At 51.2% G+C, this 26362-nt stretch overlaps 1 protein-coding gene across 13 annotated transcripts in view; it reads left to right on the top strand.

Moving 5' to 3' along the window:
* RBFOX2 (RNA binding fox-1 homolog 2) overlaps positions 1-26362 on the top strand; it is a 1085372-nt gene that overhangs the window by 859215 nt on the left and 199795 nt on the right. For 9 of the 13 annotated variants that reach the window (XM_069654359.1, XM_069654356.1, XM_069654360.1 and 6 more), the window contains one exon: positions 25107-25199. The exons of the other annotated variants lie outside the window; for them this stretch is intronic. In XM_069654359.1, the coding sequence (XP_069510460.1) occupies positions 25107-25199 (93 nt within the window). The remainder of the gene's footprint in view (positions 1-25106; positions 25200-26362) is intronic. 13 annotated transcript variants of the gene reach the window in all.

The following is a 26362-nucleotide window of genomic DNA, read 5'->3' on the forward strand; positions in this document are numbered from 1 at the left end:
GACGCCCCTGGCCTACGGGCACACCTTGGAATTTCAACACCAGTGGCCGTGCATTCCACTGGTGGCCATGAAGGAAAACTGCATCCCTTAACTTCTGCTCCATGTTGAAGAAGAGCGCGATAGAACTCGTCCCAAAAAGGCTCCGGGGCGTCAGAAAGAAGACTGGCGGTTGGAGACCCATACTAGACCTCCACCGCCTCAATAAGTACATCAGGTCCCAGAAGTTTTGGATGGTCACACTTCAGTACGTGCTGGGACAACTGGAAGAAGGTGATCTCCTGTCGTCGCTGGACCTGGAGGACGCCTATCGCCACATACCCATTCACAAGGGACACTGGCAGTTTCTTTGCTTTGTGGTCCAAGGGCAGCAATACTAATTCAAGGCCATTCCCTTCGGATTGAAGTCGGCACCAAGGGTTTTCACCAAGTGTCTGGCGCCAGTGCGGTTGCGCCTGCAGGGGATTCACGTCTACCCCTACCTAGCCGATTAAAGTTGAGGGAGACTGCCATTCACACGGCGGGGACTGTCCGCTTATTCGCGGAAGTGGGGTTCTCGTTCAACTTTGCGAAGTCCTGCTTGGTGCCATTGCAGGACCACTGTTTCTGGGGTCCCGGCTCAACACGGTGTTGTCTGGCGTCCCCATCGGACGAAAGAATAGCGGCATCCTGGGCAAGGTACACCGGCTGTTGACCCTGAAGATCGCAAGGGTGAGGTCCATCAAGTCCCTCCTCGGCATGATGTTGTCGTGCATTTACCATTGTGCGCCTGTGCTGGCTGCGGATGTGACCTTCAGAAGTTCCTTGACACCTGTTGGATCCAGGTATCGGGAAGCTTCGAGGACATGATCACCCTTGGCAAAAGTTTCCGTCGAGCGATTCGGTGGTGGGGTGTCCGCTGCATCTGTCGGCTTGCACGGATTTCCAGACCTCCCTGCACCTGGAGGGATGAGGTGCACACACCAGTCGTCCCCACGCAAGAGGCCTGTGGCTACCGGAGGAGAAGCCGTTGCACCTCAATGTTTTGGAGCTACAGGCCGTGTTGTGGGCCCTCAAGTCTTTCCTTCTGTCCCTCAAGGGCAAGTTGGTGCGGATTTTCACAGACCACACCACCACAATGTTTTACATCTGGAAGCAGGGGGGCACGAGATCCCCGGCGCTCTCCAAAGAAGCGCAGGACCTATGGCGATGGGACGTGGCTCAGATGTTCCTCGTCCCATTTCATCTGGCAGGAGTGAAGAACACTGTGGCTGACTCTCAGCAGGGAACTGCGCTCGTGCCATGAGAGGGAGCTTCGACAGGACCAAGTGGATCTGCTATTCCGACGATGGGGCAATCCACAGATTGATCAATTTGCGACGAACACCAAGTGCCGGAGGATCGCAAGCAGGTTTCCCCAGCCGGAGAGCATGGGGATGCATTCTCCTTCCCCTGGAACGGCCTGTTCCTCTATGCGTTTCCCCCGTTGCCGTTGCTTCTGCGACTCATCAATCAACTCAGACGGTCCCAGTGCAGGATGATCCTCTTTGCACTGGCGTGGCCGAGGCAGATATGGTACCCAGACTTTCTGGACATGTCAGCGTCCCCTCCAGTCAAGCTTCCGGCGGACGCAGATTTTCTCTCCAGGGAAAGAGGCGCGATTCTGCACCACAAACCAGGGTAGCTGAACTTGCAGGCCTGGCAACTGCAGCGCTAGAGTTTGGTGGATACGATCTCCCGGGTGACTGCAAGAAGTGCTTGCCAAAGCCAGGGCTTCGTTTACATTGAAATGCTACGGCCACAAGTGGAAGAGGTTCGCCATCTGGTGCCGTGCACAGAAAGTCTATCCTCTATGGAGTACGGTCCCGCAGGTGCTGCCGTATTTACTGTCGCTGACCAAGGCAGGGTTGGCCCATGCTTCCATCAAGCTTCATCTGGCGGCTATCTCCTGCTACACCAGAACTCCGGGGCGGTCATCGTTAGTCACACCGTTTGATCAAGGAATTCATAAAATGACGTTTCCATTCGTTACCGCCGGTGAATGCTCCGGCCCCGGCGTGGGAGCTCAGTGTGGTGCCGACTAGACTCATGGGTCCCCCGTTTGAGCCTATGCATTCGGCGCCACTGAAGTTTTTATCGTGGAAATCTGCGTTTCTTGTGGCCATCACCTCCGCACGACGAGTGGGAGAGATTCGGGCCCTATCATATAATCACTGTACTTGACATTCCACAAGACCAGGGTGGTGCTGCGGACCCACCTCTCCTTCATGCCAAGGTGCCTTCGGACTTTCATCTCAAAGAGCCTTTGGTGTTACCTGTTTTCTTCCCGTCGCCGGGTGAGAGGTCTTTGCACTTGCTGTATGTGGCTAGAACGCTTATGTTCTATGTCTACTGCACAAAGTGTTTGGAAGACGTCACAGCTGTTTGTGAACTTTGGCCCTGTGAACCAAGGGCAGGCCCTCTCCAAGGCTTCCATTTCTAGGTGGCTCTCCGGCTGCATCACCCATTGTCACTGGTTGGCAAACCGAGCGTTGCCTGGCCGTCCGAGAGCCCATTTGACCAGAGCGATCGTTGCAACTATGGCGTTCCTGTCTGGTGTGCCCCTGCTGGACATCTGCAGGACTGCTACGTGGAGGTCGACGCACACTTCACGAAATTCTACTGCATCGACCGGGATTCCAGGGAGGAGTCAAGAGTCGGCCAGGCAGTGTTGCGCGACCCTTTCGCTTGAAGGTGAGCCTGGTGTGGAGGTTAGAGATGCTTAATGTTGAAATGCTTAATGTTGAGCCTTGGCACCTCCTTGGGTTGTGCATGTGTGTACTGCTATGTATGTATTCATGAGCATGTGAATGCATGGGTCTGGCATGGATTCACATGCAAACCCGCCCGCCTACCCCGCTGCGGCTCTTCTCTTGGTCCTACTTCCACTTTACAGGCTACCAAATCTGAAGATGGCTGCCTGCAGAGGGGTTTAGGTACAGGGCAGTCATTGGCTGGGGGCAGTATGACCCAGAGACCAGTGATTGGTTGTTAGGAGAAAGACAGTTCAGAAATTAAACTGATTTTTTTCTTTACCGGGGAGTCCCATCCTGATGGGGGAATATTCATGAGCATGTGAATTCATGCCAGACCCATGCTGGAGAACAGTTACAGGTAAGTAACTTGTTCCTTATTCGTCCTTGAAGAAATTGAAGAGAAGGGACCATAGGCCACCTTAGTCGTCGGATGGTTCCCACGAAAGCGTTGCTTGCCCAACCAAATAATCCACTGCGGATGAGTGGGAGGCCTTCCGTGCAGAGATGCTCAAAATATTCAGAAAACAAAAGCCTCCAAGCCATGCTCGTACCGTGCCTTCGAAAGAAGCCAGGAAGGAAAGGGCTCAACCTAAATCCTGGTGCCACTCCACAGTCCTTTTCCTGTTGACTGTAACAGACCACTTTCACTGGCGCTCCTCGGTTTGGCTTCAGCCTTGTCATTCCACATGCTTTCTTGGATACAGTCTGGTTTTGTCTTCGGTCTTTAATCAGGTACTCGGTACTCTGGCGCCACGCTCCTCCGTGGCTCATGTCGATGTTCTTGGGCTTCAGCAGGTGCCCAGCCTGCGAGGGGCTCTTCCCCACGTCCAACCCCCATACTCTTTGCTTCGGCTGCCTTGGCCCGACCACGGCTGGGATGGCTGTACCATGTGCGACGCGCGTAACCTGCGTGCTCTGAAGAACAGGTTAGCTCGATGGAGGGAGCTCTTCGAACAAATGCCTCCAGAGGACTTGAAGAACTTTGTCAGACGCAAGTCGCGGCCCAAAGTAGGGCCTCTCTTCATCAGCACCCTGCAAGGGTGACTCCATTCCGAGGAAACGTCAGAGCGGGAGGGACCGTCCAGGTTGAAAACCAGCACAGATACTGAGGCTGTCAGCTACTGGCCTCCAGACCGAGGGATCATTGGTTCCTACTGGTAAGGTCGCTGAGGGACTGCAATGTTCTTTTACCAGGTCTCGACCCGAGGGGCTATGCCCTATTACCGGACAAATGTCTGAAGGGGTGCTTGTACGCAGCACTACCGGACACACAGCACTGGTACCGAGGCTCATTCAGCTACCACCCGCCAGGCCGAGGGTGATAGCGGAATCCTTCCGGAGACGGTGCTGAGGGACTGCAAGGTTCTCTTACCGGGTGTCCACCCGAGTGGCTATGCCCTACTACCGGACAAATGTCTGAGGGGACGCCTGTACGCAGTACTGCTGGCAACACAGCTGAGGGCACAACACCTAGCAGGTCTCGTTCTGAGGTACAGGGCTAGGCCCTACTACCGGACAAATGCCTGGGGGGGTGCCTGTATGCAGTACTGCTGGCAACACAGCCGAGGGCAATACGCTAACCAGGCCTCATCCTGAGGTGCAGAGTAGGCCTCAAGCTCTACCGCCAATAGTTCAGGAGGAGGCTCAAGCACCATGATGCAGGCATATGGCATGCAGCTCGACAAAATGGCCACCGCACAAGACAAGATGGCCTCTCGTCTGACACCAACCCTGTTTGGGGAACAGGTAGGAGATAGTCTCCAGGTGAGACTGGTCTTTGCCATGTACGTGGCTTACATGCAGCTCAGCCTTCAGTCGCAAGACAAATATCCCCTGCAACCAGCAGGGCAGAGTACGCACAGGCCCCAGCAGCCGCCTGCTACTCCGTCAATACCACCTACCACCCCACCAGCCTGTGAGGACCAGTTTCTTGAGAAATTCCTCACACTGATGTCCCCTCAGAAGGGCTCCATCCTTCGGATGTGATCGGAGACATGCTGCCTCATTCCCTCCGCCAGCGCCTATAGTCATTCCTTCTATGGCTCTGGTGCTTAAGGGCCCCTGTGCAGCCCAAGCTGCCCATGCCAGGGTCTTCGATTCCGGCTTCTCTGCCTCCTACAGTTCAGGCGGTTCCACACAGCCTCCACAGCAGTCTCCGGCTCTGGTCTCCGCACCTCCAGACTTCGGCGCACAGCACTACTTCCTCGGTGCCAGACCAGCCGAACACCCGGATGGACAAGAGTAGGACCCCGACACACCATCTTCAGTCGAGGCCTTCCATGAACGACTTGCAGGTTTGGCCGAATACTTATGGCTTCCACAACCCGAGGTTTAGCAACCTGAGGCGGGGGTCCTGGCTGAGGTCCTCACTCTACGCCCTGCGGCTAGAGCGGGGATTTCGATGCGGAAGAGCGTGTTCACTTTGGCCAAAAAGAGATGACATTGAGGCGCTTGTTGGGGTTTAAGCCAAGTACAGGCAATTAAAGGGGGATACATTATGGTTGTCAGCACACCTTCAACCACACTCCTCAGTGATAGCCGCAGCATCTATTTACTCGAAGCCACAGTCTTCCCACTTCATCCTCTGGCCTGCTAGGCAAGGAGGAGAAAATCGTGTGGAAAGATCTATTCCAACGCCTTGCTGCACTGCTTGTCAGTCTAATGCGGACGCCATGCTAGTCAGCCAGGGACCGAAGGCTTTGGCCAGAAATAGCAGACTTCCTTCCAGAATTTCTGGTGCACAGTCTAGCACGCTTCAAGGCTGAAGCAAAGATGGTGGCCCAGGACATTATGGCGTCCACAGTGGCACATAGACACCTCTGGCCGTGCCATACGGATAGCCACGGATATGAGTGCCTGGCTACGGGCTGCCAAGTTCAATCCGGGCATCCAGGCGCGCATACCGAACCTTCTATTCGAAGGTATGGACCTCTTTCACTCCACCATCGATGAAGAACTTGATCAGATGAACAGTTCCCAGACTGCAAAATCCTTATCTATCCTCACAAAGGCCAAGGCCTTCAGCCAAACACACCAGTGTTCTGACAACGGGTGGGCCCTCGCCATGTTCCTGGGCCTCCAAGAACGACAGTGCAGGCAACTGATCTCCGAGTCAACACCGCCGCAAACAGCACAAGGTGTGGAATAAGGGCTTCCTTCATTCCCCCTCCTCAACGGGAAAAAAGACAGGAACCTTCCCAACGGGTCCACGTGTCTCTGGTAGTGAGCGGGCTTGCCGGTTCGTGGATGCCTGGACCCGATCAGTAGTGTCCACAGGCTTCCTGTCCACCCTGAACCTTTCCCTCCTGCTTGAAAGGTTCAAGATGGTTACCCCAGCACTTACTATGGAGACACTGTGCAAGGGAGATTAGATGTGCTCCCTGGATCTGAAGGACACCTATTTACACGTCCTGATTTGGCAGCCCCATCGGTCCTTCCAGAGGTTCAGGATCATGGGCTTCCGCTTCCAATACAAGGTTGCACCATTTGGCCACAATGCAGCCCCCAGGGTCTTTACCAGGCTTATGAATGCAGTGCCGGCCCCCCCTCAGAGCTTGAGGGCACCATGTTTATCTGTAGTTAGATGACTGGCTCATCGGGGCGAGATCCCCAGAGGCGGTCCAGCACATCTCCTCCGCTATCATGTTTACGCTACACAAATTGGGATTTTCCATCAATCTCGAAGTCACAGCTGGCGCCGACGCCAAGTCTGCTGTTCCTGGGCCTCATGTGGGCTAGGAACTCTTGAGGCTCTCCCTGGAGGACAAGATAATGGCCATCAAGCGGGCCGTGAGTCATTTTCTCTACAGAGAGGAGACATCAGCGTGGTGGTAGCAGCACCTCCTGGGTAATATGGCGGCATGTCTTCTGGCAGTACCTTGCATAAGGCTAAAAATTAGATTACAGCTGCTCTTCGCACCCTCACGGAGTCAGAAGCGGGGTTCCCAGGCAGAACTTGTCAGCATTCCTCCTTTTCGCCACCTGGACCTGGTCTGGCGGAGCACGGACTGCAACTTGACGATAGGCAGGCCCTTCCATCAACCAGCACTGCAGGTTACCATCACTGCAGACTCGTCCTTGGAGGGCTGGGAAGCTGGCCGGACAACAGCATCCACTGTGTTTGGTCTCTTCAGGAGCAAGAGGCTCAGATCAGCTGGCTAGAGCTGAAGGCCATCGGGCTGTGGAGCAAGGCCTTCTGCCCCTCATCGGTGGTAAAACGGTCCCCATACAAACGGACAACTCCACCAGCATGTATTACATCAACAAACAGGGTGGCACCATGTCCCCTCCTCCATGCACCCTGGCGGTCTGCATCTGGGAAGGGTCGCTGGCGAACGACATTCATTTGATAGCGATCCACCCCCCGGGGTAGTCTAACCTGGAGGTGGACAGCCTCAGCAGGCTGGGTGCAGACAATTACAAAGGGCAATTAAATGATTAAGTCCTTCAGGGGATCTTCAACCGATGGTCATCCTTAGGTTGACCTTGTTGGCACCCTAGCATCATTCGGATAGTCCCAGGGTGGCCGAAAAGGCCATGGTTCATGCTATCGGACCAACCTCTGATGCACCTTCCATTGGGCCCAGCTCATCTGCTGTCGCAGCAAGGGGGCATGGTCGTCCACTCTCCCCGCAGAAGTTGGTCCTCGCAGCTTGGTTCCTGAACAGGTCACACTGAAGCATCTGTGTCTCTCGCAGACTAACCTCGACATCATTCATGGCACTAGGAGCGGTGCTACTAGGAGCCAGTACAAACGCTCGGGGTGCAAATAGACACGTGCCACACCTATCGGGTGGAACATCGGAGCCTACGGGAACTCTGAGAAGTTTTGCATCCGCCAATCCGTTGGCTAAGACATCTGATGGGCATCACTAGGCTCTACCCGCACACCCCGTGTGGGACCTCAATATAGTATTGGGCCCCTTGGCGCATAAACCCTTTGAGCCAATGGTGTTTGCGGACATCGGGCTAGTCCCCATTCTCCAGCATGGGGTCTGGCATGGATTCACATTAATATTTCCTGTCGTCAGACTGGGAATCCTCAGTAAACGATGAAATGGTTTTTCGTTTCGAAACTGTCAATCACTGATCTCTGGGTCATACGGCCTGCAACCAATGACTGCCCTCTCCCTAAACCCCTTCTTTGACAGCCATCTTCAGATTTTTACCGCACATTCAAGTGTTGGGAGTCCTTGCGTTTTGCTCTTCGAGGTTTTGTTATTTCGCTTTTGTGACAGGAACTTTCTATTTTACGGTCAATCAAGCTGGTGTGCTCCATCGCTTATTCTTCCAATCAACGGGGACCCATTTTTCGGCATCTTTCATTGCTCCTCAAGAGCAGAAGTCGTTGAGTGTTCCTATTGGAAGCTTCCAGAAGTTCTTGAGGCCTACACCGCGTGGATCATGTCAGACGAAGGACGGCGCTTCCCTATTCATGCTTTGCTCCGACTGTGGTTTGCGGAATGTGTACATGGACAAACATTCCCAGTGTCTGTATTGCCAGCACCTGACGCATTAGGAAGATTGGGATTTGCTGTGGCATCACGAAGCGCACGATGAAGAATTGACACCAACGGTTGGAGTTGTGGCTGCAGGCCAAGGCCTCTGCCCTGGGTGATACCCCGGGGAATGCTTCTCCCGTATCCGGTAAACCTGAGTGGGCGTCAAAGTCCTTTGAGGGGGCCCAACACAAGGCCAAGCACTGCAAGTCCGCTGCTGTAGGTCCTGCGACAGTCAGGACGCGATCGTCCTCCCCATCTGCATCGATCTCCAGTCACCACTCTGGTTCTTCGTCCAAGAGGAAGTCGGCTACCTCGGGGAAGCTGAGAGAGAATCCGGAGAAGGCCAAGCAGGGTACGGTGTCTACCCACGACAGAGAAGGCGGGCCCGGCCCAGGGTACCCTGACGGCGGCCAGGGTGTCTTCCTCTCAGGAGGGACCCGGCTTCGAACAAGCTGGTTGAGAAGACCCTGGAGAAGAGGATGATGGTCCTCAGCCCAAAACCGACCCCTCAGGACCCGAAGAAGAGGGAGGCCGGGGTGAAGGCCTCCAAGGAACTGACATTTCTTTGGCCAACAAGGATGAGTTCCTTTCCGTTCACACCGTCCAGGAGGACGAAGACTAGTGGGATGTCGGAGAATTGCCCCAAGATGGGGTTGACGCCAGGGATACCATTGATGGAGGTAACAACTAAGGGCCCCCATACGACTAGGGCCCTGGGCCTAGCGTGCCTACCCCCCAGGTGCTGCCGAAAGATCTTTAACTGGACATCCTTTCGACATTCACTCTGGTGTCGGTGATGCAAAGGAGGATGCAGGCTGGCCCCTCCACCCGCGGCTCCAGTTCCGGCCAACCCGTTGACACCGAGGGAACCGCCGGCCGAGGAGAGATCCCATGCCTCCATCCCACCCATCGCCTCCCTCTTCCCCAAGGGAGACTGAATCATACATGGCGACAACGGGCATGGATGATTATGGTGGGGGACCTCCCGTCGCCACATGCCTCCCCGCCGTACTAGGTGGTATCCTTCCATGCAATGATCGCCCGAGCATCTGATATCTGCATTTCTGATGTTTGTCAATCTGCTTATAATCTCATGCTGTGCATAGTCCGACATCCAGTGGTCACTGCAGAGTATTGCATCTTGTTTTTCGAAAAGTCGAAAAGGGGACGTCGACATAGGCGTGTCTGTAATACCATCTTTACTCGACTCTTGGTCGATTTGTCAGCTATTGGTAAACATATACCACCTCCAGCCCGTTTCAATGGCCATTCAATTTCCCCGCCGAGTCAAGATCTTCAGCAGTGGTTTTGACGGAGGTGTTCCTATCGGCGCTGCCAAACACGTGGCCCGGCCTACACAGTAGGGGTTGGTGTGGGCATATCTGCTTCTTCTAGAATGCCTTTCCCTTTCTCTCCCCTTTCCTTCCGGGTCGTTATCACTGGTTACGTCCGCAGATATGGAGAGGAGTCCTTTTTAGATTGTGCCCACGTAAGGGCAAATTTCTGTGGAAGGACAAGCATAAGCGGTGTAACCGCTGCTTACTCCTCCACCACAACGAGGCCGGGTGTGCGGCCTGTAAGCCCCTTCGTCCAAAAACTTTGAAGGAACGCAGGGTCAAAAGGTGGGCAGCCTGCAGCATGTCGAAGGCTGATTTCCTCATCCGCGGCCACCGAGTGTGACTGGGCCATCTACAACTAAGGGCGCTACCGCCGAAAACTATTCACGACCAGCCCTCGATGGAGAAGCTAGTCATGGAAAGCATAGCTAGAATAGTCTCCAAAGACTCGCAGAAACGGCTGGTGAAGAAGTCCCCAAAGCCTGCTCAGATGGTCAGGGAGACGCCGAAATCTACGTATGGTATGCCGGAACTTCCCCCCCACGTCGAAGGGAAGGCCTAGAGATCCGTCCCCAGGGTCGGGCCCACCAGAAGGTTTCACAGAGGGCGACGGGGGTATATCCTCCACTCTATGGAAAGATCTTAATGCTTAGAGACGGAGGAGCAAGCCTTTCCTCCACTAGACCTTTCAGGGTCATCCCAGTGGACTAGGGAAAGATTTGAGTCATGTATGGACAGGCTAGATAGGTTTGTGTCCACTTCTGAACACATTTCTCCTAAAAGGCCAAGGGAGGTTCTCCCTGAAGACCCTGGAGCGAAATTTCCAAGACTTTTTGACCCACTTGAGGAGGAAATAGATGCATACGACCTTGCTGAAGAGGATCCCCGCTTTCAGGAGGAGGAAGAATTCCTAAATACTGAAGATTTACAAGACCCTGTAGGGGACTTTGAGGAAGACCCAGACATTTTTGAACCACAGCCCTGGCAGTCTCCAGGGGCGTCAACAGACCCTGATGTTTTAGATCTGCCCTCTCCTCCGACCACGCCGGTCAGAGAACCTTTGACTGTGGACGATCAACCCACATTTAATGCAATGCTACACAAGGTGGCAGCACATTTTCAAATTGATACGGGGGAGTCTACCCCAGAAGTACATTTTGTTAAAAAAATAATCAAGGAAAAGCCGCCTGCTAGTCAAGCCATACCCGCTCCTCGCCTCAATCAAGGGACGCCTCGTACCCTCTTTATCGACACCTGCATTAGTTAGGTGTCAATCCAAGAATCGAGAAGCTTTTTAGCCCCTCACCTTCTGATCCCTTGTATATTAGGGGTCATTCCATACCAAGGCCTTCCCATTGGGTCCATTTGCAAGGTGGCAACCTGGAGTTCTGTACACACCTTTACAAAGCACTATTGTCTAGATGCCCATTCTAGATATGATTCCCAGGTGAGACAAGCAGTACTAAGACATCTTTTCTCTACTGTTCCTTCTCACAACCCACCTCCAACTCTGGGTACTGCTCGCTAGTCTATGCACAGCATGTGATTCTAAGCAGATTAACAAACATCAGAAGACATGCATTACTTACCGTAAAAGCATTTCTGATGGTTGTATCTGCTTAGATTCACATGTGCCCACCCTTCCTACCCGCTCGGATGGAAGGAACATAGACGTCTCATTACTTTCTCTCTTTTCTGTACTCACTTGGGTTAGTCATAAGGCTCCCTCATGGCAGAAAAATACAGAGGGACCTCGACGCGTGAGGGATTTTGGGTACACTACACGTCACCATAGGGATAGTTTTACAGACACGCCTATGTCGACGTCCCCTTTTTGACTTTCGAAAAACAAGATGCAATACTCCAGTGACATATCAGGGAGTCCTCACTCAGGTCATTGCACTGCTTTGGGAGTCTGATCAAAGATGAGAAACCAGTGGGAGGGAGGAGTCCATTAGAAGAACAAATTACTTAGCTCTCACTGATCTTTTTGATGGATATTCCTCATTGCCCTGCCTACCTGCCCCTCGTCGCGGGTAGCTAGTACACATTGGTTCTGCGATACTTCAGTGTCCAGGTGCTAGGGAGAAAGGGTGGAGCTGAGGTCCCGGAGCACGGCTCTATATTGGCCCGACATGTCCATTGCGTAGCGGCGTCGGATGGGCTTGACACAAAGCCACACTGCGCCCCCTGGCAGATAAACTTTCCAAAGAGCAGCTGCACTAAGAGCTAGATATCAAAGATAAGGTATCCATGGGAGGAACATCCATCACAAAGCACATTACTGCGAGGTAAGTAATTTGTTATTTGCTCTATTCAAAATTGTTATTTTAGCTAGCTATTTTAGGGTATCTGGTAATATTTCCAAGGCTTGTGGAATCTGCTTAGATCACATGCTGTGCATAGGCCGACATCTAGTGGAAGCTGCAGAGTATTAGTTTGTTTTTCGAAACTCGAAAATTGGGCGTTGACACAGGGCGTGCCAGTAATACTATCCCTAGTGTGACGGCCACTTTACCCATGATCCCTCACGCGTCTAGGACCCTCAGATTGTTTTTTTCCGCCATGCTGGTTGGAAGCACTGATCGGAGTTCCCTGACTTAGTCAGATTTAGCTAATATTGGTATAGCTTTCCCCATTTATTCCACCTCTACGTCGAGTCTCCGAACATCGACACTCGACGCCGGATCAGAGAAAATTCAACCGTCAGACTACAGCGACGGGTTCTGGCCTCGGCCCGGGCCTCGGAAGTCCTCTGGACTCGGCCCGGGCCTCGGAAGTCCTCTGGACTCGGCCCTGCAAGTAGGGAGAGTGGGGGGTGGCATATATCCTACACTCTGATTAATATAGGTACATTACTTATATTCCTACACTCCCAGCCCGCTGCCACAGGGTGCATATGGAGGGTACCCCTTTTCAATTTTGCCCAAAGTGCAACCGCAAGTATCCTTGGGGTGACAGACATGCCACGTGTAACCTCTGCTTGCCGAGGGACCACCCCGAGGCGAATTGCAGAGCGTGCAGTCGGTTTAAACCGAAGACCCTTAAGGACCGTTCGACAAAGCGTTGGGCCCACCGCGCCAGGTGACAAGAGGCCATGGCTGCGGAGGGTGCCTTCAGCGATGGCAGCGACGCCCTACTTTCGGACGGCGAGGGCAATGTGGCGTCGATGGACAGCCAAGCGCAAGTCCCCGACTTTGGAAGGTTGTCTGGCAGGGCAGCTATGGGGAAGACCCCCGGCGAAACGAGCGCTACCCACACCACTTCCAGCAAACGAAAGGTCCAACCGAGACTCGACGCGCACGTCGATTTCTCGGAAAGAGGCACGTAGAGAACGGTCCACCGAGTCTGTGTCCTCTGGGCGTTCGCGTTTGAGATCGCCTCATGACACCAAGCAACCCTCTGCTGTTGCTAAAAGTGCCTCGCTCCCTTTAGTGACTGAGGTTCGGTCGGAGGAGGACGACGCCGACCTCTACCCCCAAGCCGCACTCCAGGAGTCGGCGTCTGCAGGCAGCGGTAAGGCTGCTACCGAATCCCTTACACTCTCCAGAGACAGGGACTCTACCCCCGAATTTCGACGCCAGGCATCAAATGAAGTAAGCAGTCCCAGCCTACTTCCACTCCTAAACTACATTCTACTCCACCTAAACAGACAAGTCTCAGTCTCCTGTCCCTAAGACCCCTGTTCAAACCAGTAGGTCTAGTCAGGATAAAACAGGGAAAGAACTCCAGGAAAGAGTTATTCCCAGCTCAAGGGAATGGTCCAGTGATGACATAGACGGAGTAATGTCAAGGATGTCGTCATTGGCAGATTTCTACGCCAAGAACCCGGAACACTTTCTCTCTTTTACCCCAGAAGGGTCAACTCCCTCAGGCTCGAAGTATCCAATACCCCCAAGTAGGAAGTCCCGGGGTGAAGCACCAACTCAGTCTTCAGACCCCTTCTATATACAGCCCTATTCTCAATACCAGGAAGATCGATCCTTTGTTGAGGATCCAGACGTGGGCATGTTCGAAGAACAAACTGGGACAGGCTATTATGGGGATGATGAGGACCAAGAGGAGGAAGAGGACGACCCAGATACATACAGGGTATATTCCCCGGTAGAGAAAGAGCCCGCGGTTACCGACTCCCCTGTCGACAACCAGCCTCTCCTGAATGAGGTCCTATCCAGAGCGGCACAGCACTTCCACATTGACACCCAAGGTGCTCAGGAAGAGAGGGACTTTGCAGAGGAACTGGTGGGAGAAAGGAGACCTGTTGCTCAGGCCATCCCTATCCTGAAGTCAAAGGAGGATAGACCCTTCCCTTGTTAACCCCAATCTCACTAGGGCAGTAAACCCCAGAATTGAAAAGCTTTTCAGGGCCGCCCAATCTGACCCACTATACATAAGGGGACATCTCAAACCGGACTCCCTGGTTGTTACAAACACCCGTAAAAGGGCGGGAACACCCTTATCGTCCGAAGCTCCCCCCGACAAGGAGAGCAAGAAGATTTATGGCTTGGGCAGGAAAGTAGCCTCCACTTCCGCCTACCAGGCAAGGACTGCAAACTCCACCACCCTGCTGGCTAGTTGCAACTGCTACCAGTTGGAAGAAGTCGCGGCTCTCGTAGACTCTGCCCCAGAACCCTTAAAAAGCCAATTGGCACGAGTTTCGGCAGAGGGGAGAGCCGTGTCCGGTTGCATTTTAAAATCAACCTTTGATGCCGCGGATAACGCCGGCAGATTAATTGCTGAGAGCACGGTCATCAAGAGGCATGCTTGGCTACAGCAGTCTGGTTTCAAGGCCGAGACCCAAGCATCATTGATAGATAAGCCAGTGGAGCCGGATCTATTGTTTGGAAAGGCGGTCGAGGACGCGCTGAAGAATGCCAAGGACGAGTACGAGACACTCAAGTCCCTAGGGCAACTAACCAACAAACCCCCTAACCAGAGAAGGAATGGCAATGTTCGTCGGCCTCGCGGACAAAACTCCCAAAGAGGCTCAAACTATTCCCAAGGCCAGGGTACTCCATGGAACTCTAACCAGTAGTTTACCCAGAGTTATGGCAGGGGTAACAAGAGGTCGTGGTAGGGGTAGAGGCAGTCCCAATAAAGGAGGGGGCACGCCTCCACCAAAACAGTGACGCTCCGTTCAGGGTACCTTCTCACGCATCCCCAGTAGGGGGACGCATTTCCATCTTCACCCAAGCTTGGGAAGAGATCACATCAGATAGATGGGTGCTGTCCATAGTGTCCGCAGGATACTGCATAGAACTCCTAGAGCGTCCCCGAAACCACCCTCCACGACAAAGAATACACTCCTTAGACCACCAGAAGATCCTACTCGAAGAGATCGAAAATCTTCTCGCAAAGGACGCAATAGAACTCGTCCCGGGACACCAGGTAAACAAGGGTATTTATTCAACTTACTTCCTTGTGCCAAAAAAAAATTGACAATGTGCCCAGTATTGGACTTACGGCCTGCAAACAAGTATGTCAAGCCCCAAAAATTTCTCATGACTACCCTCCAAGAGGTAATTCCCTTTTTTAGGAGGGGAGATTACATGGCAACATTGGATATGAAAGATGCCTATTTTCATATTTCCATGTTCCCAGGGCACAGAAAATATCTGCGCTTCAAGGTGGACAGTCAGCACTACCAGTTCAAGGTACTGCCCTTCAGGATAGCCTCGGCTCCAAGGGTATTCACCAAGGTACTGGCGGTGGCGGCGGCACACCTACGCAGGGAGGCAAACCCAGTGTACCCTTATCTGGACGACTGGCTTATCAGGGGGGAGACCCCAGTAATTTGCAGGACAAACATTCAAAGAACTATCGATCTCCTCTTCGAATTGGGCTTCTCCATAAACGAGAAACAATCAAGTCTGGTGGCCAGCACCTCCAAGCAGTTCCTAGGAGCTGTTGTAAATACTCAAGAGGGGTTGGCTTTTCCTTCAGAGGAAAGAATTCGGAATGTACTACTGCAAATTCCGCAATATGAAACCGGTCGCCAGATAACAGTACGCAAAGCAATGCGTTTGCTGGGCATGATGGCGTCATGTATTTACCTGGTCCTCCACGCACGCCTGCGCATGCGTCCCATGCAAGAATGGTTGGCGAAACTGTGGTCTCGAGCAAGTGGTCAGTGGGACGATCTAGTGGTCATTTTGCCAACACTTGTACAAAGCCTCCACTGGTGGACAAGAGACAATCTAGCCAAGGGGAAACCCTTTTACGATCCCGAGATACAGGCGGTAGTCACGACGGACGCATGCCTGACAGGATGGGGAGCTCACCATCTCCACCACACAGATCAGGGTCTCTGGTCTCACAGTGGCTAAGAACCACATCAACCTGCTAGAGCTGCTGGCAGTTTTCAGAGCACTTCAAGCATTCGAGCCCCACCTACTGAACCTGTCGGTGCAGATCCAGACGGACAGCACGACAGCCATGTTCTACCAGAACAAGCAAGGAGGGACTTGTTTGCCAAATCTGTCCAGACTTGCCCAGAAAATTTGGATATGGGCACTCAGACGGAACATCTGTCATCTCAACATGTTCCAGGGGATCTCAATTCTCTAGCGGACTCTTTGAGCAGAGATCCCCTTCCGGAGGAACACGAATGGTGTCTACACAGAGGAATCGTAGATCTCTTCTGTCAGTGGGGTTTCCCCACTATAGACCTATTCGCCACAAGCGAAAACAGACCGTGCCCAGGATTCGCATCCAGGTTTCCCCAACCAGACTCCCTGGGGAACGCCCTGTGGATGAACTGGTCATGGATGTTTGTGTAAGCTTTTCCACCAACTCCTCATCAGGAAGGTGGTGAACAGGATGAACAGAGAGTCGATGACGCTCGTCCTAGTTGCTCCCATGTGGGCGAGATAGCCGTGGTTTCCACACCTACGCAGACTCTCGGTGTGCGATCCCATCAAATTCCCGGGCTGGTACAACCTTTTGTCCCAGCACCAAGGTCAGAAGGTGCATCCTCAACCCAACTCCATGAACCTAGCAGCATGGCTCCTGAGGTCATAGAGTTTGGACATCTCAATTTACCACCGAGGTGTATGGACATCCTAAAAGTCTAGGAAACTGAACACGAGGCATTGCTACTTCGACAAATGGAAGAGATCCGTTATCTGGTGCCAGTATAAACAAATCAACCCAGTTGATTGCACTCCTTCCACAATCGTGACATACATGCTCCACCTGCTGGACGCAGGGTTGGTTTTCAGCTCACTAAAGGTACACCTGGCAGCACTGTCGGCGTACACCACCTCACATAGCAAGGTGTCGTGGTGGAAGGTACCCGTGGTTAAAGCCTTCATGGAGGGAGTAAAGAGACTTCATCCTCCTATATCTAACCCAACCCGAGGATGGGACCTGAAGGTGGTGCTATCTAAACTCATGGGCCCCCCATTCGAGCCCATGCATAAGACAAGTCTCAAACACCTGACCTATAAAACTGCCTTCTTAGCCATTACATCCATAAGAAGGGTCAGTGAAATTCAGGCTCTGTCAGTGCAGGATCCTTTCTTTACTATTCATAAGGATAAGCTAGTTTTACGGACACACCCTAGGTTCTCACCTAAGTTTATTTCTAAATTCCATGTAAACCAGTCCATCGAGCTTATGGCTTTCTTCCAAAATCCACAAAGCTCGGCGGAGGTTAAACTACACACCCTAGATGTGCGTAGGGTGGTCCTTTACTACGTAAACAAGACCAGACCGCTTAGGAAAACAGATCAACTGTTTGTATCTGTAGCCACAGGCAAAGAGGGAGATCTCTAAGGGTGCTATCTCCAAGTGGATTGTCAACTGTATCCAGTTATATTACTCTCTTTCTGACAAAACTTTGCCTTTTACGCCCAGAACCCACTCGACAAGAGGCATTGGGGCCACTCTGGCTTTCATTGCAAATGTTCCCCTTGACACCATTTGCAAAGCAGCTACTTGGAGCTCTATTCACACTTTTACTCAGCACTACTGCATTGACACCCATTCCAAGACAGGTACTCAAGTGGGACAAACGGTTCTAAGAAATTTATTTGCTCATGACCCTTCTCAAATCCCACCTCCTTCTAACACTGCATGTGATCTAAGCAGATTCCACAAGCCTCAGAAGGGATACATTACTCACCGTAATCGTATTTCTGATGCTTGTATCTACTTCGATTCACATGCGACCCACCCTTCCTCCCCTCTGAGAGAAGGAGCATGGATGCTTGTAGTCTTATCTATCTTCTATCTGCTTAGATCATCTGTACTCACGCTACTCCATGTCAGAAAAAATACAATCTGAGGGTCCTAGACGCGTGAGGGACCATGGGTACAGTGGACGTCACACTAGGGATAGTATTACTGGCACGCCCTGTGTCGACGCCCAATTTTTGAGTTTCGAAAAACAAACTGTAATACTCCACAGCTTCCACTAGATGTCGGCCTATGCACAGCATGTGAATCTAAGCAGATACAAGCATCAGAAATACGATTACGGTGAGTAATGTATCCCATATATGGTCGCCGTATATATCATCACTGGAAAAAAGTGTTTGTTAATCTGCTTAGATGTTTGATAATCTGCTTAGAATCACATGCTGTGCATAGTCCGACATCCAGTGGTCACTGCAAAGTATTGCATTTTGTTTTTCGTAGTCAAAAGGGGGACGTCGACAAGGCGTGTCTGAAACACTATCCCTATAGTGACGTGCAGTGTACCCACAATCCCTCACACGTCAAGGTCCCTCAGATTGATTTTTTTCTGCCCAAATATTGGTCGCCTTTACGCGGAGCTCCTCGAGAGAAATTGCAAGAACATTTACTCGACCCTTTGGTCGTAATTTAAGATTATACATTAGAACCCTCCTTCGACGTCGTAGCTGGGAAACTGTTTCACCGCCGAATAAGAACTCTACGACGGTGACTTCGACGGAGGAGGTCCTTCGGCCCTGCCGAACAGGTGCCCTGGCCTCGCCGGCCTAAGACGGTAGGGAGAGTGGGGTCGTGGGACATTTCTTGTTCTTTCTGAGAATGCCTTTCTCTTTACCCTCCCTTTCCTTCGGAGTCGCTGTCACGTTTAACTGTATCCTCAGCTATGGAGAGGACTCCCTTTAGATTTTGCCTGATTTGCAAGGGCAAATTCACTTGGAAAGACTAGCACAAATGGTGTAACAGTTGCTTGCCCCTCGACCACAAAGGGGACGGCTGTGCGGCCTGTAAGCTTCTTAAGCCTAAGACTTTAAAGGACTGCAGGGTCAAGAGGTGGGCAGCCTACACTGTCTAGGTCTGATTCCTCACCTGCTGCTGAGTGTGACGAGGATAGTGATAAACCGATCTCCGCGTCAGAGGTCGTACACCCATCTAGGGGGCGTTCCCGCTATTCGTCTGTCCCCTGCCCCGACAAGCTCAGCTCACGGCCTACATATGGGGATGAACAACCCGGCGACACGGACGAACACAGACAACACAAGCACACAACCCACCGCACGTCGAAGACTAAGACAGCCCTAGCGCCAACGGAGAAGCCAGGCCTTCCGGCGACCTCCGCCGACCGTAAGGGTCGCAAGCCCTCGCCGCCACCGCAGCCGCGACTAGCGACTGGGCTACCTACAGACAATGGCGCTACCACCAAAACATCAGGCGAAGCGCCTCGTAAGAGCGCCATCGTCGCCGAAAAAGACTCTGCACCTCCCAGCACGATGCCAGACGAACCCTCGACGGAGATACTAATTGTCTAGAGCTTGGCGCGTATAGTTTCCAAGGACGGCCAGAAACGGACGGCGAGTGACACGCCGAAAACCGATCACAAGGCCAGGGAAGCGCTGAGGATGCCAGAAGGAAGGCAGGGATATCTCCCGCTGTCGAAAGAAGGCCCTAGCCTGCGAGAAGGTTTCTCAGAAGGCGAAGGGACCTTACCCGCGATGTTATGGGACAGACCTAGATGGATAGAGGCAGAGGGACCTCCTTTTTCGCCTCCAGACTGTTCTGGTTTACCATACTGGACTGTTGAGAGATTCCAGTCATGCATGGACAAGCTGGACAGATTTATGTCCACTCCTGAAAAAAAGAGACCAAGGGAGGCGCTTCAGGAGGACCCTAGGGCTAAATATCCTAGATTTAACCCCCTCCAAGAAGTCATGAATACTTATGACCTCACTGAGGAAGACCCTCCCTTCCAGGAAGATGAGTTCTTAAATAGTGAAGACCAACAAAACATACGAACAGAAGAAGCTTTTGGGGAAAACACCGACATGGGTGGGGGGGCTTCGAGGAAGACCTAGATGAAGGTGGCTCACAGCCCTGGCAGTCACCAACCGAGTCTACAGACCCTGATATCCTAAACCTTCCCTCTCCTCAGACCACACCGGTCAGGAATCCATCACCAATAGATGATCAACCCACCTTCAATGCGCTACTTCGAAAGGCTGCAGCGCATTTCGAGATCGAGACTGGCAAAATTACCCCTGATACTGATTTTGTGGAAAAGATCATTAAAGAAAAACCTCCTACTAGCCAAACCATTCCCCTCCTCGCCTCAATTAAGAGACGAATTACTCAATCACTGTCCACACCTGTACTGGTAAGAGGAGTCAATCCCAGAATTGAAAAATCGTTTACTCCCTCTGTCAGACCCATTATACATTAGGGGTCACTCAATTCGAGACTGCTTGGTGGTAACTACCACAAGGAAAAGAGTGGGGGTTCCACTGTCAACCAGCGAAGCACCCCCAGACAAGGAAGGAAAAAAGCTCTATGCCCTGGGTAAGAGAATTACAGCCTCGGCAGCTTTTTCAACCAGGATTGCCAATAATAATACACTACTGGCAAGTTATGCTGATGCCCAATGGGGAAAATTACGGCAAGACCTCGATAGTTCCTGAGCCCTTAAGAACTCGCTTATTGGCCACAGTAACAGAAGGAACTCTGGTTAACCAGAGCATCATTAAAAACACTCTTGATGCTGCAGAAACGGCTGGCCGTTCCTTAGTATAGGGCGTCATATCTGGTTCCGCAATTCCGGTTTTGAGCCAGAAACACAGGTGTCACTCATTAACAAACCAATAGAGGAGTCTAACCTCTTTGGGAAGGCAGTGGACAACGCACTGGAGCCTGCAAAGAAAGAGTTTGACACTCTCAAGACATTAGACCAAATCTCAAGGCCTCCCAATAAGCGAGGATTTGGCAACAGACGCTTTTTTCGTAGGCAACGCCAACAGCAGCAACAACAACAGTACACTTCAGGCAACTGGTCCTCTACTCAGAGAACCAGTGGCCAGTACATGCGAAGAGGACAGCGCCGTGGCAAGGGCAGAGGTCGGGGGCCCCACTCCCAGAGGTTCCCTGGCTACCAACACCAAATGCCCGAGGATCCTCCCATGCATCACCGGTCGGGGGCTAGTTAACATCTTTCTTACCAGCATGGGAGGGAATAACACCAGACCGATGGGTATTGTCAACCTATAGCCCACAGGTACTGTATAGAATTCAGTCGGTCCCCCAAGTACAGACCCCCAAGGGGACGGCGCCTGTCATCGGAACACCTCGCCATTCTTCAAGAAGTGGAACTACTGCTACTAAAAGGAGAATAGAACTACCAACGTTCTTTCAAAATCCTTCAAACTTAGGTGAGAAGAGCCTGCATACACTGGATGTTCGCAGAGCAGTGATGTTTTATATGGAAAGAACTAGACCACTGAGAAAGACTAATCAGTTCTTTGACTCGGTGGCAGCAGGAAGAGGAGATGCAGTTTCAAAATCCACCATTTCTAGATGGATTGTACAATGCATCTCTCTCTGTTAGACTCTTGCTAAGAGAGAACTACCCTTCAAGCCAAGAGCACACTCCACTCGAGGCACCGGGGCTTCCATAGCTTTCATTGCAAATGTCCCTCTGGAGTCCATTTGCAAAGCGGCAACCTGGAGTTCTGTTCATGCCTTTACAAAACACTACTGCCTAGATGCCCACTCTAGATCTGATTCCCAGGTGGGACAAGCAGTATTAAGACATCTTTTCTCTACTGTTCCTTCTCACAACCCACCTCCAACTCCGGGTACTGCTCGCTAGTCTATGCACAGCATGTGATTCTAAGCAGATTAACAAACATCAGAAGACAATGCAATACTTACCGTAAGCATTTCTGATGGTTGTATATGCTTAGGTTCACATGCGCCCACCCTTCCTCCCCGCTCGGATGGAAGGAACATAGACTTACTTCTATATCTCTTTTCTGTACTCACTCACATCTAATAGGCTCCCTCAGGGCAGAAAAACGGAGGGACCTTGACGCGTGAGGGATTGTGGGCACACTGCACGTCACTATAGGGATTGTGTTTCAGACACGCCTTGTCGACGCCCCCTTTTCGACTACGAAAAACAAAATGCAATACTCCGCAGTGACCACTGGATGTCGGACTATGGACAGCATGTGAAACTAAGCAGATACAACCATCAGAAATGCTATTATGGTAAGTAATGCTTTGTCCAGGAGACCGTCACAATGGACGCTTCCCTGCAAGGATGGATAGCCCACACTGGACGTCTTCACGCCAGAGTCCTATGACTGCCTGAAGAGAAGACTCTACACATCAATGAACTGGAACTACGGGCAGTGTTTTGGGCCTTCAGCTCGTTTCTGCCATCCCTCAAGGGCAAAGTGGTGAGGGTCTTCACAGGCAATACCACCACAATGTTTTACATCCAGAGGTACGGGGGCGCCAGATACCCAGCGCTCTCCAAAGAGGCGCAGGACTTGTGGCACTGGGCCATCACCCAGGGGACATTCTTCATTCCGTTTCACCTGCAGCAGTAAAGAAAACAGTTGCTGACTCTCTCAGCAGGGAGCTGTGCACTTGCCACGAGTGGGAGCTTCGGCAGGATCAAGTGGACAACCTTTTCCTCAAATGGGGCAGTCTCCAGATCTATCGGTTTGCGTCGGCGACGAATACCAATTACGAGAGGTTTGGCAGCAGGTTTCCCACAGCCGGGGAGCATGGGGGGACGCATTCTCCTTCGTTTGGGAAGGCCTGTTTCTATACGCGTTGCCACTACTACTTCGAGTCATTAGTCAACTCGGACTGTACCGGTGCAGGATGATCCTCTTGGCACTAGCATGGCCGAGGCAGATCTGGTACCCGTACCTTTTCAGCATGTCAGTGGCCCCTCCAGTCAAGCTTCCAGTGGTCGCTGATCTCCCCAGGGAAGGAGCCACAATTCTGCAGCATGAACCAGGATCGCTGAACCTGAAGGCCTGGCTTCTGCAGCATTAGAGTTTGGTGGTCAAGAGCTTCCGGCATACTGCAGGGAGGTACTCGCCACGGCGTCGTAGACTTTGAAGTGCTACGGACACAAATGGAAGCATTTTGCAACTTTGTGCCAGTCGCAGAAGATCAATCCTCTGAGGGTCACAGCCCCTCAAGTACTTCCTTATTTATTGTCATTGCTAAATCTGGGCTTGTGCATGCATCCATTAAGGTACATCGGGCAGCTATCTCGCGCTATACCAGGTCACCGGGACAGGCTTCACTGTGGTTGCACCGTCTAGTCCAAGAGTTCATCAAGGAACTGTTTCGCTTGTTCCCGCCTGTGAAAGTTCCAGCCTCGGCGTGGGAACTCAACATGGTGCTGACTAGGCTCATTGGGCCTCCATTCAAACCTATGCACTCAGCTTTGCTTAAGTTTGTCGTGGAAGACTGCTTTCCTTGTAGCCATCACTTCTGCAGGACAAGTGGGTGAGATCCAGGCACTGTCCTGCAAGCGCCCTTACTTGACTTTCCACGAGACGAGGGGTGGTGCTGCGGACGCACCCGTCCATACCCAAGGTTCCGTCGGAATTGCATGAGCCCTTCGTGTTACCTGTGTTTTTTCCGACTCGTCAACGAGAACTCGGCATTCTCTGGATGTGGCCTGAGCGCTGAAGTTTTATGTGGCCCACACGAAGAGTTTCCAGAAAACTTCTCAGCTTTTTGTGAACTTTGGTCCTGTGAGCCATGGGAAGGCCCTATCCAAGGCTTCCATTTCCAGGTGGCTCTCCGGCTGCATCACTCCTCGTCACCGGTTGGCAAACCGAATGCTGCATGGCCGTTCGAGAGCCCATTCTACCAGAGCCGTCACTGTGATGCCGGCATTCCTGACTGGTGTGCCCCTGCTGGACATTTGCAGGGCTTGCTACGTGGAGGTAGACGCACACCTTCACGAAATTCTGCTGCGTCGGCAGGGATTCCAGGGAGGAGTCCAGAGTCGGCCAATCAGTGCTGCGCAACCTGTTGCTTGAAGGGGAGTCTGGTGAGGAGGTAAGAGATTGCGTCTGTTGAGCCTTGCCACCTCAAGTGGTTGTGTAAGTATGTACTACTGTTCTTTATTCATGAGCATGCAAATCCATGCCAACCCCATGCGGGAGAAGGAACAAGTTACTTTCCTGTAACTGTTGTTCTCCAGCATGGGTCTGGCATGTATTCACATGCAAACCCTTCCACCTGCTTTTCCCAGGCTTGTCTCTTGATCCTACTGCCACTTTACCTGCTACCAAATCAGAAGATGGCTGCCAGAGAAGGGGCTTAGGTAGAGGGCACTCATTGGCTGTGGGCAGTATGACCCAGAGCTCAGTGTTTGGTTTATAGAAGAAAGTTTAGAAACAAAACAAACAGTTTTTTCTTTACCAAGGAACCCCGGCCTGACAGGGAATATTGATGAGGATGTGAATCCATGCCAGAACCATGCTGGAGAACAGTTAGAGGTAAGTAACTTGATCCTTGTTGTCCGGACATGATGTTTGGAAAATTAGTGATCCTCTCACCTCAATTTGAGACCAATAACCTAGAATCAAGCACAAAGTGCAGTGTTTGGTTTTCCATTTGCAGCAAATGTTCGTTCAGCAGCACTCTTCTTCCTCAACCAGCAGGTGTCACTAGTATTGTTGTTTGGACTCTCTTCCCCAAAGCTACCTCGGTAGCACACCCAAAGGTTCTCCCTCCTAGGCTATGTGCTCTTCTCGGGGATGCCATAAAGTGCTAGTATACCAGTTGCATCCTGGTCTCAGTAACTGCTGCTACTTTGCCCCTGCTCTGCCCTGTCAACTTTAATAACCAAATGACAGTTAAACATTTTAACCTGTTTGTTTCTAAGGAAATTCTAACGTCCCCTGCCTTCTTAATCTTTCTCTCCCCTCCCCCACCCCCTTCTCTCCCTACCCCTAATTTCATTTTCCAGTAAACATTTTGCATGTTTTTCTTGCATTTGATTGTCATCATTTAATTCATCACTTGTTTCCAGTGGGGGAGGAAGGGTTATCTGTGTTGGAGCTGTAGGGGTATTCACAACCATTTCAGTTTGTGTGCTGCCTCTTGGCTGATTTTTGCTCTATACTCTGTGAAATGATTTTGTCTGGCTTTGTTTATTTTTATTTTTGGTTGGTTTGATTATCATTTCCTCCCTCTTTGTCAGTATTACAAACATAACGATAAGCATGTCTTCCTCCTTTTTCCCCCCCTCCCCTTTCTTCCTTGGCTGCATGCAGGGTTTCGGGTTCGTAACTTTCGAAACGTGTGCGGACGCTGACAGGGCGCGAGAAAAATTGCACAACACTGTGGTTGAGGGCCGTAAAATCGAGGTGCATGTTCTTATAATTCTCCAAACAATTTTTCTTCTATTTGAATGTTTCTTTTTTGTTTTTCTTGATTTAAGAAAAAAATAGAATTTGATTTCTTTTGTTTTATCCCGTCCCCCGTCACTGGTTTCACACCCCACCTTTCCTAGCCTACACCCCAAAGTCAAATCCTATTTCCCCCTGCACCCATTCTTAAGTGTGCGTGTGTGTGTGTGTGTTTGTTCCCCCTGTCTGTTCCTTTTTGCAATGGGATAACACATTTCTAAGCAAAGCAAAATGTAAACCTGTGTAATTTCATTGCGTTTTCTTTCCCACCAGACTGTCCCCTTAACACTCGTTCACATGTAAGCCAGGCTGCCTTTATCCATTACTTGTATTCCCTACCCTGACTCCCTACTCTGAAATTATTGTAACACAAAAGGGTTCAGGGGTGAAGACATTTGTATATCCTTCCTACTCCGTTTCTCTTTTCCATTTGAATGGGGTTTCTATGGTGGATTGATGTGGTTTCCCAGACAGCGGGATTTTTTATGCCCACGGGACAACTTGGGCAATTTGGCCACCATATATTATGATGGTTTTTACCGTATACCTATTTACATTCCTGTGTTGGTTTTTATGATTGCTGTATTTTTTATTTTGAAATTGTTTACATTTCAGTTGAAGGTTGGGGATTTATGTATGCATAGCTTGCTTTTTGTCCTTGATTTGAAATACACGTCCAATTTGGAGTAAGTGTCAGTTTACGCTTGCGACTTCTAAAATGCATTTTCTCATGATTATGTCGTTTGAAAATGACATCTATAATTCCAAATGTAATATTGGTTTTCATTTGTGGGCCAGAGCACACTTGTTTTAGGGTTACATTTGCACCTGTCGTTACCGATGTTATCTTAGTATTTATTTGGGGTTTGCAGCACACACTTTTTAAAACTTTATTTTAATTTGTGGTTACGACTGAATGTTGGTTTCAAATTGATATTTGTAACACAAGTTCAGTTGGTTTTGTTTTGATATTTTAATAGCGATTTCATCGTAGTTCAAGATTTCGAACATCTATTATCTAGTCGGTCTAAAACCAAAGTTGTAGGATTAGTTTTGACGAAGTTTACATCTCCTGTTCCAGGTGTAATGCAGTTTGTCATTTTGGAACATCCAGAGCTTGA

Source organism: Ambystoma mexicanum, chromosome 3q, assembly GCF_040938575.1.
Source record: "Ambystoma mexicanum isolate Mex_15411 chromosome 3q, UKY_AmexF1_1, whole genome shotgun sequence".
Lineage (NCBI taxonomy): Eukaryota > Metazoa > Chordata > Amphibia > Caudata > Ambystomatidae > Ambystoma > Ambystoma mexicanum.